The sequence below is a fragment of the Malaclemys terrapin genome, chromosome 4 (assembly GCF_027887155.1).
Source record: "Malaclemys terrapin pileata isolate rMalTer1 chromosome 4, rMalTer1.hap1, whole genome shotgun sequence".
Taxonomy (NCBI): domain Eukaryota; kingdom Metazoa; phylum Chordata; order Testudines; family Emydidae; genus Malaclemys; species Malaclemys terrapin.
Window position 1 is genome coordinate 69903977 of NC_071508.1, and position 21064 is coordinate 69925040.

Here is a 21064-nt window from a genome sequence, read left to right on the forward strand (position 1 = left end):
AAAGGTGGAAGGCGCCTGGGATTATTTCAAGTTGAAGTTGCAGGAGCTGTCGGAGGCCTGTATCCCAAGAAAGGGAAAACGGTTCATGGGCAGGAGATTTAGACCGAGCTGGATGAGCGAGCATCTCAGAGGGGTGATTAGGGAAAAACAGAAAGCGTACAAGGAGAGGAAGATGGGAGGGATCAGCAAAGAAACCTACCTTATTGAGGTCAGAGCATGTAGAGATGGAGTGAGAAAGGCCAAAAGCCGTGTAGAGTTGGACCTTGCGAGGGGAATCAAAACCAATAGTAAGAGGTTTTATAGCCATATAAATAGGAAGAAAACAAAGAAAGAAGAAGTGGGACCACTTAAGACTGTAGATGGAGTGGAGATTAAGGATAATCTAGGCATGGCACAATGTCTAAACGAATATTTTGCATCGGTCTTTAATGAGGCTAATGAAGGGTTTAGGAATAGTGGCAGCATGACGGATGGGAATAAAGAAGGGGGGGTTGACATTACCGTATCCGAGGTAGAAGCCAAACTCGAACAGCTTAATGGGACTAAATCGGGTGGACCCAGATGATCTTCATCCGAGAATATTAAAGGAACTGGTGCAAGAAATTGCAAGCCCGTTAGCCATAATTTTTAATGAATCTGTAAACTCGGGGGTGGTACCGTTTGACTGGAGAATAGCTAATGTGGTTCCTATTTTCAAGAAGGGGAAAAAAAGTGACCCGGGTAACTACAGGCCTGTTAGTTTAACATCTGTAATATGCAAGGTCTTGGAAAAAATTTTGAAGGAGAAAGTAGTTAAGGACCTTGAGGTCAATGGCAATTGGGACAAATTACAACATGGTTTTACGAAAGGTAGATTGTGCCAAACCAACCTGATCTCCTTCTTTGAGAAAGTAACAGATTTTTTAGATAAAGGAAATGCGGTGGATCTAATATACCTCGATTTCAGCAAAGCGTTTGATATGGTACCGCATGAGGAATTATTGGTTAAATTGGAAAAGATGGGGATTGATATGAAAATCCAGAGGTGGATAAATAACTGGTTAAAGGAGAGACTGCAGTGGGTCGTACTGAAAGGTGAACTGTCAGGTTGGAGGGAGGTTACCAGTGGAGTTCCTCAAGGTTCGGTTTTGGGTCCGATTTTATTTAATTTATTTATTACTGACCTCGGAACCGAATGTAGGAGTGTGCTGATAAAGTTTGCGGATGACACAAAATTGGGAGGTATTGCCAATTCGGAGAAGGATCGGGATATCCTGCAGGGAGATTTGGATGACCTTGTAAACTGGAGTAATAGTGATAGGATGAAATTTAATAGTGAGAAGTGTAAGGTTATGCATTTAGGGATGACTAACAAGAATTTCAGTTATAAGCTGGGGACGCATCGGTTGGAAGTAACGGAAGAGGAGAAGGACCTCGGAGTCCTGGTTGATCGCAGGATGATTATGAGTCGGCAATGTGACGTGGCCGTGAAAAAAGCTAATGCGGTCTTGGGATGCATTAGGCGAGGTATTTCTAGTAGGGATAAGGAGGTGCTGGTTCCGTTATACAAGGCACTGGTGAGACCCCATTTGGAGTACTGTGTGCAGTTCTGGTCTCCCATGTTTAAAAAGGATGAATTCAAACTGGAACGGGTACAGAGAAGGGCCACTAGGATGATCCGAGGAATGGAAAATCTGTCGTATGAAAGGAGACTCGAGGAGCTCGGTCTGTTTACCTTAACCAAAAGAAGGCTGAGGGGGGATATGATTGCTCTCTTTAAATATATCAGAGGGATAAATACCAGAGAGGGAGAGGAATTATTTCAGCTTAGTACTAATGTGGACATGAGAACAAATGGATATAAACTGGTCGTTGGGAAGTTTAGGCTTGAAATTAGACAAAGGTTTCTGGCCATCAGAGGGGTGAAGTTCTGGAACAGCCTTCCGAGGGAAACAGTGGGGGTGAATGACCTCTCTGGCTTTAAGATTAAGCTTGATAAGTTTATGGAGGGGATGGTTTGATGGGATAACTTGATTTTAGTCAATAGGTCAATAACGTGCCATCGCTGGTAATTAGTAACAATTGTCAATGATGGGATATTAAAAGTTACTACGGAGAACTTTTTCCGGAGGGTCTGGCTGGAGAATCTTGCCCACATGCTTGGGGTTCAGCTGATCGCCATATTTGGGGTCGGGAAGGAATTTTCCTCCAGGGTAGATTGCAGAGGCCCTGGAGGTTTTTCACCTTCCTCCGCAGCATGGGGCAGGGGTTGCTTGCTGGAGGATTCTCTGCGAATTGAAGTCTTTAAATCATGATTTGGGGACTTCAACAGCTGAGTCAAGGGAGAGAATTATTCCAGGAGTGGGTGGGTCAGCTTTTGTGGCCTGCATCATGCGGGAGGTCAGACTAGATGATCATAATGGTCCCTTCTGACCTTAAAGTCTATGAGTCTATGAAATTGAATGCTGTTCAAATCAGTCATCGGGGAATTCTATTCAGTGGTGCATATTGCTTAGTAATGCGTTATGCTTTTGAACCAGGGATGTGGGCAAAGCTATACTAGCTATGGGATCAAATTTTTTCTCATAATGTCCCAGTCATTGGGACATTGACTCCTTGACTGTCATGTCCTGCAGGGGTAGTTTGTTGGTGCTATTACTGAACTTCTGTCAGCTATAGGAACATCATGGGGAGTTGGCATTTTCTCTTTTAAAATTCAGGCACTCTAGAACCTGTCGTTGGCATGTATTATGTGTGTGTCTGAGCCCTGTCATCATTTGTTCTCTGAGGAAGACTCTTCTCCTCCTCCCCTACAAGCATGGACTGTCTCTGGTTCCCTTCACTGGATTAATTACTGGGGCAATCAAAGATTCCTTGATGCCAAAGGCATATAATCAAAAGAAAGGTGGAAGGGCTCACTCTTCACTCTTGCTGTATATATAATTTACTACAGACTTTGTTAATGAATTTTGGATTGATAATTCCATAATGGGCTTAAATTGCAGCAAGGGAGATTTAGGTTAGACGTTAGGAAAAACCTCCTAACTGTCAGGGTAGTTAAGCATTAGAATAAATTACCTAGGATGGTTGTGGAATCTCTGTCATTGGAAGTTTTTTAAGAACAAACCCTGACAAGCATTTGTCTGACCTGTCTAGATAATGCTTAGTCCTGCCTCGGTGAAGGGTACTGGCAAGATGACCTATCAAGGTCTCTTGCAGTCCTACATTGCTATGATAATATAACTGTTACGTAGTGATGCTTTATTTTACTTCATTACGTGCTGTCAGCTTTTCCCTTGTTTTGGATCCTGCCCTGGCGGATGTAGTAGTAATAGCTGCAGGTAGAAAAAAAGAGGACCCAGTCCTCCTCCCATTTCAATCTGTGGCACCACTCCACCGAGTTCAGTGGGATCAAGATCGGGTGCAGAATTCTGAAGCTATATATCTTTTTTAAAAAGGTAAATCTGGATAACAGACTGAAGTTGTGTTGAACTATAGATGCTACCTAAAAGGAATTTGGCTGAGACTCTATTAAAGAGAAATTGTTCTGATTTTCTTTATCTCTGACTTTTGCTGACTGGAGATGCAGCCCTTTGTGCCTGTAATAACAACTGGGTAAGAGTCAGTCACTTAGAAATCATTCCAACAGGATTTATTTCACTTTTCCTTTTCTCTGATTAACCTCTCTATGAGCCCTCGTAGTGGAAGGGATGTTTTTGTCAGCAAAGCAGTAGGCTTCTGGGAATCAAATACTCAAATCCTGACAAAGAAATCCTGACGCTGAGTGCTATGTAAGTTACTCAGAGCTTAATGTCTACATGGGGCAACTTACTGGCATGATACAATTATCAACATAATTTAGCAACATTGGGTAAACTGAAAAAAGGCTACTATTACTCTGAATAAGAGTGTCCATGTGGGGAATTATAACTATAGCAGTAAAGTTATACCAGTATGTTCTGTGTTTGTACAGTGCCTAGCACAATGGGGTCCTGGTCCAGACACTCTGGTAATAAAAATAATTGACAATAGTAATGCCAGTAAATTTCCCTTTGTAGAGAAGCCTTCAATGTGTGGATGTGTGTGTTTTTTGAATAGACCTTGCAACTAGAAGTCCTGTCTGCTTGCATAGACATGAAAGTTCTTTTTAGAAGAGGGGTTATCCTTGTGTTCTTGTCCATAATGTCCTCTCCCACTCCCCATACTGTTGTGCACCATGTGAGTTCAGCTGATGGTGACCTTCATTGCCAACACATGGTTGTTTTTCAGTGAAGCTCTGTGTGTAGTTTGTGATAGACATTGGTGTCTGTCCTTTGTTATGAAAAGTGCTGTGTAAATGTAAGAATCTCATTCTTATACCACATGTGTGGGGGAGTATGTAATATTAATAGGGACTGAGATTATTCCTGTGGAGTAAGTGAGGGTTCAAATAGCAAGTGTACTATAAACAATTTATCTCCCGGATTCTATTTTTAAAGCCATAGCTACCTATTTTTTATGGTTTCCTGGTTTTATGGTTCTTAACTATGTAAGATATGGAAGGTCACTGTCCTGCTCTACTCAGCATCTGGTGAGGCCTCAGCTAGAGTACTGTGCCCAGTTCTAGGTGGTTCACTTTAGGAAAGATGTGGACAAATTGGAGAGTCCAGAGGAGAGCAACAAAAATAATTAAGAGGTTTAGAAAACCTGACCTAGGAAGAAAGGTTAAAAAAATTGGGTATGTTTGTCTTGAGAACAGAAGACTGATGGAGGCGACCTGATAAGTCTTCAGATACATTGAGTGTTACAAGGAGGACGGGGATCAGTTGTTCCCCATGTCCACTAAAGGTTGGACAAGAAGTACTGTAATGGGCTTAATCTGGAGCAAGGGAGATTTTTGTTAGATATTAGGAAAAACTTTCCAACTATAAGGGTAGTTAAGTGCCAAGGGAGGTTATGGAATCCCCATCAGAACAGATTAGATAAACACTTGTCAGGGATGGTGTTGGTATTCTTGGTCCTGCCTCAACTTAGGGGGCTGAACTTAAATGTTGTCCCTTCCAGCCCTACATATCTCTGATTTTGATACTACATTTTGAGCGATATTGTTCATTTTGGCCTCAGGGTTACCAATGGTCCACACAAAGTTTATGCCTCCTTGTTGAAAATGTTTACATCAGAAATAATGAAAAGGTTATAGAAAGAGCTATTTACTCTAAAGAACTGTTATACTGACAAAGCATTTTAAGTTTCCTGAATTAATAATTTTTTTTGTATCCCTCACTTTGGCACACTGCCACACATTGCATGCCACATTTATGCCTTGTTAAGTTGAGAGGCATGGTTCTTTGCAGGAGATGGGCCAGTTAGGAACACAGTTTGGACAAATTTTGTTCCAAATTTAAGTTTTGGAAAGCTTTCTATTGGCCTTTGGTTTTGTAAAAGATTATTTTTATATGATATCTTTTGACATTTTGATGGGGAAAGGTTGCTCTTCTCCCTGCCCTGAAACAAATGTCCTGGTATATCTTGTAACCCAAACACTTTACTTTAGAAAGGGGCTATAGGAGGACCTGAAAGTGAAATTGATTATATATAGACTAGTCTATATTCACTGCAGAATCTGAGTAAACCCAGAGTAAATGGTGAAAAGAAAAGTAGATTTCTTTATTTCGTATTCACTCAGTTAAGGTAGTGTTTATAAGATAGGAAAGGAAGCTTCATCTCTTCATAATCCACATTCAAAAACATGATAAAATTTGACCACAGTAAGCAAGTTGGTGTGCTGAGACCCCTGCATATTGTGCTGACTTTTATTATCTGGTTGTTTTTGTGCTCCCCTTTCTGTTATTGTCTCTTGTCTTATACCTATATTGTAAACTCTTTGTGGCACAGATTATCTTTTTGTTTTGTGTTTTGTACAGCATCTAACACGCTGGGGTCTTGGACCATGATGGGGATGCCTACTTGCTACCATAAATAATAATTAATCATTGGTGCGTCAGGTTTTGCCCAGGTAACATAAATTACCACTGTTTCTTTTAACCTCACAGCTGCTGGAGCTGACCATGATCTTTACATAAACCAAGCTGTAGTATTTATTGAAGATGCAATACAGGTAAATGGAATTTGTTGCTTTCTTACTGTGCCTACAGTGGTGTGTATTTGTTACATGTTATAATTAAGGCTACGATTTAGTCATGGAGGTCGCGGAAGTCACAGCTCTCAGGCTAGCTCTTATTTTCAGAATCACTTTATTCAACATTTACTTTACTTAAGGTATTTTGAACAAACTTAGACTGAAGGAACGCTGAAAAAGTGAGGGTAATAATTAGACTTGGTGAGAGTTTAGTGGATAGAGCAGGAGGCTACTGTCAGAACTCCTGAATTTTATTTCCTGCTCAGTTACTGGCTAATGGCACGGGTTTAGGCAAGTTAGCTAGCCTCTCTGTACTTCAGTTAACTGAGCTATATATGGCAATAATGATGCCTACCTCCTATAGGTGTTGAGGTATAATTTATATGAGTAACATGTTTTGAGGTCCTTGGATGAAGAGGTCTTTATAAAAGCAGTTTCATTCCCATATCACTTTTTCTTCACATGTGTGCAAGCTAAGGGGTAGTCATTGGTGGACTTCACTTTACGCAAACAGTAATTTTTCTTTTTTAGTAGCCTTTCTGTCTTAGTATAAAGCTGAAAGTGTCTCAAATTAGGTTTTAAATAGCTTGATCCCCCTCTTTGAGTGTCTGAATTACTTTTTTGTGCTTTGCCTCCTGCCTCCAGTATCGTTCCATAAACCACCGAGTGGACTCCAAATCCCTGTGGCTTTATCGATGGTATTATTCAAAAATTTGCCAGTGGTGAGAACTTGGTATTCTGCTCTTTTTGTCTCTCTAATTTAGCAGTGGGTATTGAAATGACTTCTTGTCTCTCTATTTTGTTAGTTTGAGTAGCTAATATAATAATTGTTGTTTTATTGCAAAACAAACTTTTCTAGCAAATCAAAATGAAGAATAAATGTGAAAGTGACGAGAATGGACAGTACCAAGTATTGTAAGCTCTTTCTCATGGAGATAGCTCTGTAGAATTCCATGGGGCTAGTCACATGAGTAAAGACTGTTTGCGGGAATTAAGGATTTGCAGGATCATACATTACAGTTATTCAAACTTGTATTTTGTTACTAGCATTTAATTAAGCAGCAGCAACTGTGTGTCTTCTAGTTCATCTATTTTTGGGTGCCATTAAAGGAGCAACATTTTCCAAGCTGTAGTATTTGGTTTGAGGCTGGCCTTTTTATTTTAAATGCAGACAAAAAGTCCTGTACTGCATAGGCGTGTGATATAGTGCTTTCAGGTGGTTTCCACTATATGCATTAAGCTTAATACCATTATGAAATTTGATATCCTTCTGATATCTCACTTAATTTTGTTTCCAGTGTCTGCTTCCTTTTATTCCTGTCTTTATGTTCCCCACCCTTCCAGGGTTTTGAGTTTCACCATTACTCTAATCCTGGCTCTGGCTTTCATTGAAACGCCTTCTTCGCTCACAGTCACGTCCGATATACGATATCGCGGCACAGCCTGGGAGCCTCCTTGTGGCCTGACTGAAAGTATAGAGCTGTTTTGTTTCCTCGTCTTTATAGCTGACGTCTCTGTGAAGGTGAGCAAAGTTATGGTCTCTACAGTATGTAAGAAGCATGTGTGCTTGTTCTGCATATTAATGGTAGACACGGTCAAAGTGATCTGTCTGTCCTTTATATTTTGGGAGATGGTGTGATTTGAAAGCATATTCAGGTTTGCAGGTTTTGAATTTGTGGTGTTTGATTATATCTTAAATTTTGGAAAAAATGCAACTTCATGTTAATGTATAAAAACAGTGCAAAAACGCTTCAAAATTAGGGAGATACTAGTCATGCATTTCCAAGAAATACAACCATATTTCCTTAAATTCAGACTGCTGTTCACTGACAGTAAATAAAATGATAATTGTGTTGCTAAGGGCCAGATCTGGCTGACCTTATTTGGCCAGGTATTCTTACTAGTTTTGTTAGGGTTGTAGAATTGGGCCCTAAATGATCCAGCTTGCTCAGATTCAGACTAATTTCTGAAATTTGAACCCTTAAATGCTTCCTGTTTTTGAAGGATCAGCATTTTGATCCCTACACAGATATTTACCATGTGTTTGTGTGTGTGTGTGTGTGGTGAGGTGAGGAACATCTGCAACTTCTGTTGACTCTTACTTAGCTCTGCTAGTAGAAGAATTCTAGGAGTCAGTGTTAGGGGTTTTTTCCACATTCTATGGGAAATATTTGCAAACAAACATTGAGGCCTTCTCTGCACTGGCAAGTTTCTGTGCAGTAAAGCAGATTTCTGGTTTTAACTCCCAAGGTGTACACACTGCCAAGCCACTTAGCAAGCAGAAACTGCACAGTTGCATCACTGTAACAAAACCACCCCGACGAGAGGTGTACATCTTTCTGCGCAGGAGGTAGAGCGCTGCAGTGCCAGTGTAGACACCCTGGTTGATTACAGCGCAGCGATTGGCCTCCGGGAGGCATCCCCCAATGCCTGTTCTTGCCTCTCTGGTCAACGGTTTGAACTCTACTGCCCTGCCCTCAGGTGACCAACTGTCATCCCCACCTCTTAAATTCCTTGGGAATTTTAAAAGTCCCCTTCCTGTTTGCTCGGTGACGCGTGCAGTGGTCTCAGCACATCTTTCCAGGTGACCTTGCCTGCTCCACACACCAGGTGATCCCCCGCTTGGAGCAATGCCGAGCTGCCGGACCTCATCAGCATTTGGGGAGAGCAGGCTGTCCAGTCCCAGCTGTGCTCCAGCTGTAGGAATTATGATACCTACGGACAGATTTCATGATGCATGACAGAAAGGGGCCATGACCAGGACACACTGCAGTGCAGGGTCAAAGTGAAGGAGCTGTGGAACGCTATTCCGGTGCTGCGCCCACGAGCTGCCGCTTCTACAAAGAGCTGGACACGATACTCGGTGGCGACCCCACCTCCACTGCGAAGACCACGGTGGATACTTCGTTGTCTTGTGTGCCAGTCGAGAGTGGACCGAGCCAGGAGGAGGAAATCTTGGATGAGGATGTGGAGGGGGAGGGGGACCCAGAGGCAGAGGACGACTTGGAGGTCAGAGATGCATGCAGCCCGGAGATCTTCTCTACCCCGCAGGAGGCTAGCCAGTCACAGCTGTCGGATCTTGGCGAAGCGCAAACAGGAGAGGACGCCCCGGTAAGTGGCTTTGATTTTGGAAATCGCTGAAGTGCAAACAGGAGGGTTGCAGAAAGCAGGCTTGTGTCTGTATGATGTGTGTACCACCACATGCCTAGTCTGAGCTGTGGAACAGGGTGTTGATTGACTCCCTCACTTCATGGGAATCTGCCTCAGAGATCTCCAGGAAACTCTCATGGAGATAGTGGGCAACCCACTGCCGCAGGTTCTTTAGCAGAGCTGCTTTGTTTCTTGCCCCATTAAGGGTAACTTTCCCACACCACTCTGCTGTCACTGTGGGGACCACTGCTGCACAAAGGCGAACCACATAAAGGCCAGGGCGGAAGCTGCACTCTTGGAGAAAACTCTCCCTTGATTCCCTGCTCACGAGTTATTCCTTAAACTATAAAGGCAAGAGGAATGCGACATTGATCTCGCCACGCATAGTAGCTATGACACGAGATTGCTTGTGGCATTCATGGAGGTGCTGACTACAGTGGAACGCTGCTCTTGGGCTTGGGAAACAAGCACTGAGGGATGGGATCACATCGTGATGCATGTCTGCGAGGACGAGCAGTGGCTGCCGAACTTTCGGATGAGGAAAGCCGAATGTGGCTTCATAGGACTGTGTGATGAGCTCACCTCAGCCCTGTGGCGCAAGGACGCGAGAATGGGAATTGCCCCGTCATTGGAGAAGCGCGTGGTGATTGCACTGTGAAAACTGGCTACCGACCAGTTCGGAGTAGGGAAGTCGACCATTGGACTCATGTTGACGGAAGTATGCAGGATCATTAATCACATCCTGCTCCGAAAGACCGTGACTCTCGGCAACATGCGTGACATTGTGGATGGCTTTGCGCAAAAGGGCTTCCCTGAATGTGGAGGGGCGATAGATGGCACGCATATTCCAGGTTTGGCAATAGACCACTTAGCCACCGAGTACATTAATCAGAAGGGGTATTTCTCAATGGTTCTCCAGGTGCTTGTAGATCACTATGGGCGTTTCACAGACATTAACACAGTCCGGGAAGGTGCATGAAGAAGGCATCTTTCAAAACACTGGCCAGTTCAGGAAGCTGCAAGCAGGGACTTTCTTCCCGGACCAGAAGATCACCGTAGGGGACGTCAAAATGCCCATTGTGATCCTGGGAGACCCCGCCTACTGCTTAATGCTGTGGCTTATGAAGCCGTACACAGGGCAACTTGACAGAAGCAAGGAGTGATTCAACCGGCTGAGCAAGTGCAGAATGGCTATTGAGTGTGCTTTTGACTGTTTAAAGACCCCCTGGTGCTGCCTATATGGGAGGCTTGGCTTGGCCGATGACAATATTCCTATGCTTATAGCCACCACATGCTATACGCTCCATAATATTTTTGAAGGGAAGGGTGAAAGCTTCACTCAGGGTTGGACTGCTGAGGCTCAGCGCCTGGAGACTGAATTTGAACATCCAGAGACCAGGGTTATTAGAGGGGCGCAGTGCGGGGCCATAAGGATCAGGGGTGCCTTGAGGCAGCAATTTGAAGCTGAAAGCCACTAATATTTGTTGCTATGCTTGGGAGTGCAGTGCTTGTAATGCTAGGAGGTGATTGAGATTGGTGTAGATGATGCACTATGAAGGTGTAAGAAAATTGCCTGTTGCTTTACAGGGCTCTGTTTGTTTTCAATTAATGGAATAAAGATTGCTTTCAAACCGAAACAATTATTTTATTAAAAAACAACCAGAGGAGAGAGGGAAACAAAAATACATATCAGCACTGAGAGGGCTGAGGGAAGGGGGGATCCCAGGAGTAGGTGGGGTCCCGGGACGGTTTTGTGTATATCCAGGTATCCTATCCAACCTTCTCCTTTGGATTACAGTGCAGCAGGTACTGTACTTCAGCAGGGCTAAACTGCAGAGTGATGGGTGTTGAGTGCAGTGGGAGTCCGCAGGGCTGGACTGTGATGGGGGAGGAGTGGAATGCAGCGGGTACAGACTGGAGCCAGGAGGTTGATAAGAGTGTGTTGGCGGTGTCTGGGGGGCACATGGGAAAAAGTTTTGTGACAATGGCTGCAGGGGAGGGCGGGCGTGGAGCTGCTCAGTTTGCAGTGCTAGTAGTGCCTGGAGCGTGTCTGCTTGGTGCTCCATAACATTTAAGAGCCTCTCCATGGCTTCGTTCTGGTGCGCCACGTTCTCCTTTTGGTCCCTCTTCTTGCTGTCCTGCCACTTCTTCAATTCTTGTTTTTCGGCTGCGGAGTGCATCATAACATCACGCAGCAAGTTCTCCTTAGTTCTTTGTGGCGGGTTTCTAATTCTGCGCAGCCATTCAGCCGCTGATAACAAAGAGGGAGGTTGGGCTCCCAAGGTCATATCTGTGAAGCCAAAATGCAACATTTTACAGAAACAGTATTATTTGCAACACACAGACCGCTGATTTAAAACACAGCCGCTGTTCACATACCTGTCACTAATTGGCTGACCCCAGGCAAGCACATGAGCCACAAGACCCCCAAAATGGTGAGTAGCCTCAGGGGCAGGGGAAATCAGTGTTCCAGGACCATACTGTACATGGGGCACGTGGCTCTTGGGGAGAGCCAGCACTGTACGGGGGGGGCCTTATCATTATTGTCCCCACATTTTCCACAGGCTGTGTTCATTATTATCTTGCTGCTGTTAGTGAGAGCGAGCAGCATATTGGTCAACAGTGCGGGATCCATTCCTCCAGACTGAAGAGGTAGGACGCACAGTACACAGACTGTTGAAAGATGGCGCCAAATGCGGACGGAAGCACAGGAATTGCTGGGATGCGAAGCAATGCATCACGGGGCATTGGGACAGGACCCAGGATGCCCCACGACACCCTCCGCCTTCCCACAATTCTTAGTGGCAGAAGAAGAGATGCTCGGTGGGATAGCTGCCCAGAGTGCACCACTCCCAATACTGCTGCAAGTGCCGCAAATGTGAACATGCTATTGCGCAGGCAGCTGACAGTGTGAACACACAATAGCAGTTTCCCTTCAGTGCTCTCTGAGCGGCGCTGTAACTGCCAGTGCTGTAACTCTGCCAGACATACCCTTAAAAATAACACATCTTTTACAGTGTCTTTAGATCAGTTTCCTTTTCAGTTTAGTGCCCACTCAACTTGTTATGGTTTAACAGTTGTTGAAATTTTGTTTGCCTTCCAGAGTTATTTAATTGGTTGGGAAGAATTTCAGAAAACGAAATGGCTGCTGGCTTATATCCTGACACTGGTTGTTTCCCTTATCGACTGGACTGTGTCACTGAGCTTTTCTTGTACAGAGGTAATAACTGTTATTCCCTCCATCCCTCCCCAAACTATCAGGAGGCTTGTGGCAGGGAGGGAATTACTGCAGAGAAGGCCTGTAGGAGGGCCTTTACTGTGTGGTGCCTAAAAATTACAGTGCTGGGTGGGGTGTCTTGTCTTCTGTTTGCTGCTAGAGTGAGCATAATGAGACATTAGGAAACACCTGCTGTAGCAAAGCTAGTCTTTTGCGACACTTAATTTGAGTTTCTCAATAAAGGATGTAATGGTCTCTGTAAAATTGAATACAGCTTTGCCAGTATAAGTAGTCTTTGTGATAATTTGAATGGAATAGAAAAGAATCTGACCATTTAGCAGAAATTTCATTGTGTAGGAGGAAGAGGACAGAATTTTCCATTGGATTTAACTTTGTAGGATTTACTGAAGGTAGCTGCCCATGGCCAACCCTCCCTCTCAAAATGTCAAGATAAATTAAAGTGTCCTGATTTTATAGGTACAGTCCCGATTTTTGGGTCTTTTTCTGATATAGGTTCTATTACACCCCATCCCTGTCCTGATTTTTCACACTTGCTGTCTGGTCACCCTAAGATAAATACAGTGCCAAATCTTGCTTTTTCAGAGGGAGTTGCAGTCATTTTAACCATGTGACTTTACAAGAGTAATATGACCAAAAATCTTGTGACATGCTTCTAAACACACATATCCTAATCATAGTAACCTAGCTTTTCTCTCCTCTTCCTCCACTGTGCAACAGCTCCCCTGGCTGTAAGTGACTCACACTGAATCATCATCATCATCATCATCAATCAGTGATTACAAAATATTCAAATGATCCAAATGTACAGGAAGAGAATGAGGCTGGAGTTTTGCATTTTGTGTTAATGCAGATTCCTGTGCCAAAGCCATTGTCAAACACCACTCACCCGTCCCCGACAAAGCATGTAAACCTTGCTTCAGATCATTTGCAGGAGTAGCCAGGGGTTTAACACAGGGCTGTTAGTGTTAAACTGTTAGACTCAAAATTTGTAATGCATATTTTAGTGACCAGGATACTAGTGCAGTGGCAAAGAAAGAATTGTTAATGTTGAATGGACATAACAGCTGAACTTGCATATGAAGCAGTAGTGTTCTGCTGTCCCAGCTAGCTTCTTTTTTATATTTTACCTGAGAGACAAGGTGGGTGAAGTAATATCTTTTATTGGACCAATTTCTCTTAGTTAAAGAGATACGCTTTTGAGCTACACAGAGCTCTTCTTCAGGTATAGAAAAGGTACCGTATATACTCGTTCATAAGCTGAATTTTTTTAGTAAAAAAGGGAAGCACCAGAGATGGGGATTGGCTTATGAACGGGTATAGCGAGGGAGAGGTGGGATATTGCTCCCTCTGTTGGGGGGAGGGGCTAGGAGAGGCAGCACAGCCAGCAGAGACAGAAGAGAAGAGGCGGGGAAGAAGCAGCTGCAGCTCCGGGGCTGCAGCCACGCCACCTGGCCCAGCCCGCTGGAACATGCTGCGGCCGCGCCGCCCTGTCTGGCCCGCCGGAGCAGGCTGCAGCTGCGCTGCCCAGCCTGCCGGAGCAGCTCCAGCCAGGTCAGTGACATCCTCCCCTGGATGCATCCGAAGAAGTGAGTTTTTTACCCATGAAAGCTTATGCCCAAATAAATCTGTTAGTCTTTAAGGTGCCACCAGACTCCTTGTTGTTTTTGTAGATACAGACTAACACGGCTACCCCCTGATACTTGACATCCTCCCCTGGCCCTCCCCAGATAAGATGGGATGGAGAGAGAGTGGGGGTCCCAGATTAGGGGTGGGGTCATGTGGGGAGTAGTCACAGGGGTTACTCCCCTGACTCCCAGCTTCTCCCCCTCCCCCCCCCCCCCCCCCCCCCCAAATTTCCCCACCAGTTGCTGCTGTCCTGGCCCATCAGGGTAAGCCGTTGGCGTGCCGGGACACTTTGTTTACTTAGGTTTACCTCCGTGCCTGGGGATGCTCGAGGTAAACAAACCATCTCGGCCCACCAGCGGCTTATCCTGATGGCCTGGGAGCCAAAGTTCGCTGACCCCTGAATTATAGGGTTGGCTTATGAACGGGTTATAAAAATTTTCCATTTTTACTTATCCATCTTGGGCGGGGGGGGTCGGCTTATAAACAAACCGGCTTATGATCGAGTATATACGGTAATCAGAATGTCACAGCTAAATACAAGGTGGAATAGATTGTTTAGCATGAATAGTTTACCCATAGTGTAAGAGACCAAGGTGAAGAGATAGCTCAGTGGTTTGAGCATTGGTCTGCTAAACCCAGGGTTGTGAGTTCAATCCTTGAGGGGATTACTTAGGGGTCCGGGGCAAAAATCAGTATTTGGTCCTCCTAATGAAGGAGGGGGCTGGACTCGATGAGCTTTCGGGGTCCCTTCCAGTTCTGTGTGGATTTATAGTTTACTGTAACAATGTCTTTATTAAGTTTGTGATTTCTAGTGTCTAGCAAAGTTATGAATGAAAGCTCTTCTTTTGAAGATGTTGTGCAAGTTTCCTTTGAGGATGAGGCTTGAGAGGTCAGATACGGAGTAATTGTTTTGTGAAGAGTGTTCACCCATCGGTGATAGTGTTCTTTGTCCTTTATCATTTTTGTGTGGGAGTTCTATATCTGACTCATCAGACCTCATCTTCAAAGGAAACTTGCACAACACTTTCAAAAGACAAGCCTGGGAGCTTAAATTCATAACTTTGCTAGACACTAGAAATCATGGACTTAATAAAGACAATGGATTTATGGTTTATTACAACAATCTGTAACCCACTAACAGCCCTGTGCCCTCTCCCGTGACAGGAGTGGTGTTAACAGGCCATTTCATCTTGAATGGATGCTTGAAATATGTGTTAACTACTTATGCTAAGCAATCTGTTCCACCTTGTATTTAGCTGTGACACTCTGCTTTCTATACACTGGCAAGTGAAAGACAAAACTTTTGTCATTCAGAGGTATTAAAAAAACATGCATCCCACCCCCAAAAGACAAAATTTTTGTCGATGACAAGCGCTGGGGTGAACAGCGCTTTGTCGGCAGGAGAGCGCTCTCCCACTGACAAACAGCGGCTACACTGTGCACCTTTTAGCGGGTGTGTGTCGCTAAAATCTGTGTAGTGTAGACATAGCCTCCCAGAGTATGTTTCCCAAACCTGAAGAAGAGCTCTGTGTAAGCTTAAAACCTTTTGTGTCTCCAGGGCCGGCATTTCCATTTAGGTGACCTAGGCAGTCGCCTAGGGCACCAGGATTTGGGGGGGGCGGCAATTCGGTGGCGGGGGGTCCTTCCGCGTTCCGGGTCTTTGGCGGCAATTCTGCGGCGGGTCCTTTACTTGCTCCAGGACCCGCTGCCAAAGTGCCCGGAAGATCGGGAGCGCGGAAGGACCCCCCCCCACCGCAGAATTGCCGCCGCCAACCGGGAGCACAGAAGGACCCCTGCCTAGGGTGCCAAAAACCGTGGTGCTGCTCCTGTGTGTCTCACCAATAGAAATTGGTCCAATAAAAGATATTACCTCACCCACCTTGTCTTGCTAATATCCTGGGACCAATGCTGCCTACTTTTGTGGTAGATTTATATACAATCATAATAACAACAATAAAAAGGTCATCAGACCAAAACCCTGGTTGAGGGAATGAGGTAAATGTCTTGTTTTGTTGCTGCATCAAGTTAAGTAGTCTCTATATTGGTTAGCAACTGCTTCTGTATCTAGATGGGTGTTAATATTTAGGCCTGGTCTGTACACAGTTTTTGTACATTTTTGCTATTTCAGAGAGGGGTGTGATTTTTCTACTGAAAATTGTATTATAACCTATTCTCCTTCTTTTATGGGAATGAGCTATACTGGGATAAACTCCTTTATAGCAGTATAGCTGCATCCAAACTTGGGTGGTGGTGGTGGGCTTGTACTTCTTTCACTATACAGGTATAGTTAAAATGGTATAGTTTTGTGTATAGAAAAGCTTTTTGGGAAAACCCTATGCACCCTAATGTACAAACCCTGGACCCATCTGTCTATAAACTAAATAAAACCTTTTGTGTCTAAAATGCTAGATTTACCTCCGTTCCTCATCCTTGTAGTGATCCTGATAATTTTTCAGTGTCCTAAGGAGTCCTTCAGCAAAACCAGAGAAGTAAAGACTTAATATTTCTAATGTAAAAAAGGTCTGTAAGGGAGAGGGAAAGCAGAAGTAAAAGATAAATACAACATGAAAAGTTTTGGACTATGTTCAAATATAATAAAAAAAAATCAGATGACAAAACTATTTTCCCCTTTGAAGATCACTTTTAAAAAAGTAAAGAATTTACATAAAGGCTGATTTAAAAAAAAAACAAACTAGATTTTTGTAAGTTCCTTTCCCCTGTGCGCAATACAGATTACCTTTTGTTTTCAGAATAAAACTTTGTAAAATCATATAGTTGGCAAGGGATTGACAACTAATGGTTAGAACAAAGGGGCTGAGTTAAGAATCCAGGGTTATGGCATGCTCAGCCACTGATTCACTCTGTGTCCTGGAGCAGGTTATGTATTAGGTGCTTTTGAAAATTCTACCCTTATCCATTGTGTGCCTCAGTTTACCTGACTGTAAAATGAAACAAATGATGATTAGGTGCCTTGCAAGGTGATTGAAAACTAATTCACAAGTGTTTGTAAAGCACAATGAGATCCTTGTGTACAAGGGGCTTTAGAAGTACAAAGTGTTCTAATCGCCTTCAATTATTGTCTGACCTTTGGACTGGGTTTAGCTATTGCATAATAAAAAAATTCCTTTTATGAAGTGTCATTATTTCTGGGAATCCATCATTTTCTTAATCTTTTCTAACAAAAATGCCAAAAAAATTAGTGGTGTCTGCTGTGTGAAACTTTGTAGGGCTCAAATACCAAACCCACTATTTTATTTTCACAGACTGTGAGAATAAGACGAATTCTCCGGCCTTTCTTTCTCCTTCAGAACTCCTCTATGATGAAAAAGACATTAAAATGCATCAACAGCACTCTGCCAGAAATGGCAAGGTAGGTAACAGCACAGTAATTTCCCTCAGATCTGTTGCAGCCTGGTACCTGAACATGCCTTTTAGGTAGTCTCGTTATTCTGGGAGTATGGAATCTGGACAGGTTCTATGTTGAGAGAGACCAGCTAGGTAAATGATTAGCGGATGAAAGAAAGTCCCTTACAGGAGCAGGCTATGGCCTACCTATAGCTGGGAAAATTATCTATGCAGTAACTTGAATGTTACCCCAGTGGTGAGGTGAGCTAATTCTGTTCTGTATAGTTTCTCATACTGCACTCATCCCCATAGTAGCTGAGTGCTTTTCAGTAGTGCATTAAACTATGTGACTAAGGGTTGGTCTACACTACAGAGTTAGGTCGACCTAACTCTGTAAGTGTCTACACTACAATGTTGCTCACGCCGATGTAAGTCACCCACTACACCGACCTAATAACTCTACCTCTGCGAGAGGTGTAGTGCTTAGGTTGATGTAGTCAGGCTGATGCGGTGTCTGTGTAGACACTGTGTTACTTACTTTGCCTGTTGGCTGTCAGCTCCTCACGGGGCTCACAGCTGGATCCCCCCCTGCCCCAGGGTCGACAGTCCCAGCTATCAGCCCTGCATGGGGCTCATAGTTGGAACCTTCTACCCAGCGAGGATGTATGTGCGCTCCAGCTTTCAGTGCCCCACACAGTTAAGTCGATGGAAGCGCTCCTGGTGAGGACATGCACCACCAACAGAGGGGGTGTAGTGTGGACATGAACCACCACAGTAATTACTGCGGTGGCTGTACATCAACCCATCTTAGGTCGACTTAATTTTGCAGTGTAGATAAGGCCTAAATCTGCACCTGTCATGTGGTGTTTGTTCTCTCATCCTCTTCTTCAGGGAGAGGTGAGTGCTATGGAGTGTTTTGTTTTGGTAGGATTTTAGGGTTCTTTAGGTTGGTTGCTTGTTTTAAATATGCATGTTACTATGCTTCCCATCACAATGGCCTAAGGTTCTCAAAGTTTCACTTCCTTTCTGGGAGCTTGAGGCCTAGTGATTGTGTACCTTATCCTGAGAATTGTGGATATGATCACTCCTCAGTATGAGACCACTTGTCTATTTTAAGTCTTGCCAGAAAGCATGTGGTGCCTCTAAAATGAGTAGCAGTACTGATGATTTGTGCATGTGAACGTGTTTGTATCTCACACTTGTATATAATACTTGGCACTTATCATTTTATATTGAAAGTACTATTGTGACCGGGGTCCTAGTGGGGAGCCAGCTGTAGTCACTCTAATTGAGTAAACTGAAAAGAATGGGGCAGACAATCCCCATAAAGCTGGTGGATATTCCAATACTTAGCATAAAACAGTTTTTTTATTACCTTACTGGTTACTCAGAAGTCCAAACAACACAGTTCCCTTAAAATGATCCAACCTCAGGCCTCCCTCCAGGTACCCATGTCAGATATGATGAAAATTTCGGTAAATCTTATTTCATCATATAAAAGAAAAGGTTCTGCCAATCCCAAAGGACCAGACACATTACCTCCCAGGTTAATGAATGTTTCAGATCTTACCCAAATACACGCTACAGCCAATTCTTACTAAATAAACTAAAATTTATTAAAAAACAAAAGAGAGAGAGAGAGAGAGAGTATGGTTAAAAGATCAATCTACATCCAGACATGAGTTCAGTTCATTGAGGTTCAGATTCCAGCAGAGATGGTGAGCTTTGTAGTTGCAAAGAGTTCCTTTAGAATTCAGTTCATAGGTCATAGTCCAATGTCCAAATCTCCTATTCAGGGCGTACCAGCATAACTGCGACCGCAGTCTTGCAACTCAAACTTCCCCTGCAGAAGCTTAAGCAGATCTGAGATGACAGAATGAGACCCAAGGATCTTTTATACAATTTCATGTCCTGTTTGACAAGTTGGGAGTTCCTCGGGGAACAAAAGGTAATTAGGATGACTTTGAAGGAGGTCCATCACCATACTTAGCTATACGAATTAACATAAGGCCATTTGCTTGTTCCTCCACCATTCACAGTACATTTCACAGAGAGATGAATATCGAGAGATCCCGTGTTTACAATTCATTTAAATGATATCAGAATACAGCATAGACAGGGACTGTTGATTACATTATTAACCCTTCTCATACATATGTAAATACACAAAAACACAGATATTATCTCCCTACATGTCTTTTGAGGGTTATTTATTTTGCAGGATGTTTAACCCTTTCTAGCCATGCATCACACCCCCAACGTGAGACTGGTGTGAAATGGCGAAATTAGAGCTCCGGAAAACTGAACAAAGGCTGTGGGAGGGGTCGCTGAAGGCAGAGTTTCAGGAGCTGGCTGGTAATGTGGCTGGGAGGCAGACAGGGCTCTGACCTTCCAAAGGGGCTGGGGCGCCCTGGGACCCCAAGATGGACCTAAGCTCCTGGATACACCTTAAGGACCTTCCAACATTATAATGAGCTGTGTTTACATTGAATTCTTTTTAAGGCCAAATTATTAATGCATGCTTTGGCACTAGCCAAAAACTTAGTCCATACTTTGTGAAACACTTTAGTGAATCCAGGGTTTGCTCTATGTGTTAACTTAACATAGCCCTTAATGTTTTTCAAAGAGCATTTACTCTGGCATTCAGCCATGAAGGCTGTGAGGTGTTCTAACTCAGTTTCCCTTTGTGCACAGCAAAGTTCAAGCTTGTAGTGGTTTTTCTGCTGTATACAGTTTCAAGATTAGATACAGGCACTAACTGTGAAATATCAGTATCACCAGGCCTTTTAACATGGTGTGTCTTGTCATGTAATGAAACAGTATAACCATGGAGGCTTTTACAACATAATGAGTTCTTATGTATTACCCCCAACATGTTCAAGGGTTTTTCCAAAAGACCAGGCACATTGTACATTTTTACAGTTCTTGGTATCAGCAACAAGTTAGTTACAATCATTAGCAGTAGCATCAGTTTTATCACAAGTGTACATTTAGTTATTTTTGTCATGCCAAGTCTTTGATTTAGACAAATCATTCTTTAGGTCAGCTTGTTCAATATCCCTTTTGAGCCTTTGTAGCTTTTTCTTGACCTCCGGGTCTTCCTTAACATAGGCTTTCAGTTTAACCACTTCCTTGGGGTTTTGGTATTTTAGGTTAACCTGTGGCTTTTATTTGCAAGGTTTAATCTTTCCCTTCCTCCCTATCCAGTAGGGTCAAAATCTGAACTCTCTTTGTAACATTGGCTGGCTGGGTGTGTCCTCTTTGCTACCAACTATGTGCAAGTCTTTCTCTCCCGAGTCAGTCAGGTAATTTGCATCAACATAGACACTGGCTTGTTTACTAATTTTCAGATCCTTAACTGTTACCAATACCAAGGCTGGACTCAGTCTTAAAGAGGTATCTTCCCTTTTCACTAGCATGTCTCAAGGTTCTTTTGTCCTTCCATGACCAACCTCTGCTTTCACATGGAATCAGATATCAAGTCCACTAAGAGACCACAAGACATGTCCAAACTGTCTAGAGATGAGAGTTTACCTGCCATTTTCACTCCATCTGAAACCTTCTCAGAGCTATCCACACTGGGTCTTTCTAAAGCAGTCAGTGGATCT

At 43.6% G+C, this 21064-nt stretch overlaps 1 protein-coding gene across 2 annotated transcripts in view; it reads left to right on the forward strand.

Annotated features, from left to right (window-relative positions):
• Positions 1–21064, forward strand: part of TPCN2 (two pore segment channel 2) — a 64753-nt gene that overhangs the window by 4314 nt on the left and 39375 nt on the right. The window contains exons 2-6 of one of the 2 annotated variants that reach the window (XM_054025974.1): positions 6012–6076; positions 6743–6819; positions 7442–7619; positions 12351–12467; positions 17375–17481. In XM_054025974.1, coding sequence (XP_053881949.1) covers positions 6012–6076; positions 6743–6819; positions 7442–7619; positions 12351–12467; positions 17375–17481 — 544 coding nt within the window. Of the gene's footprint in view, positions 1–6011; positions 6077–6742; positions 6820–7441; positions 7620–12350; positions 12468–17374; positions 17482–21064 lie in introns of those variants that run through there. The other variant, XM_054025976.1, reaches the window with a different exon arrangement.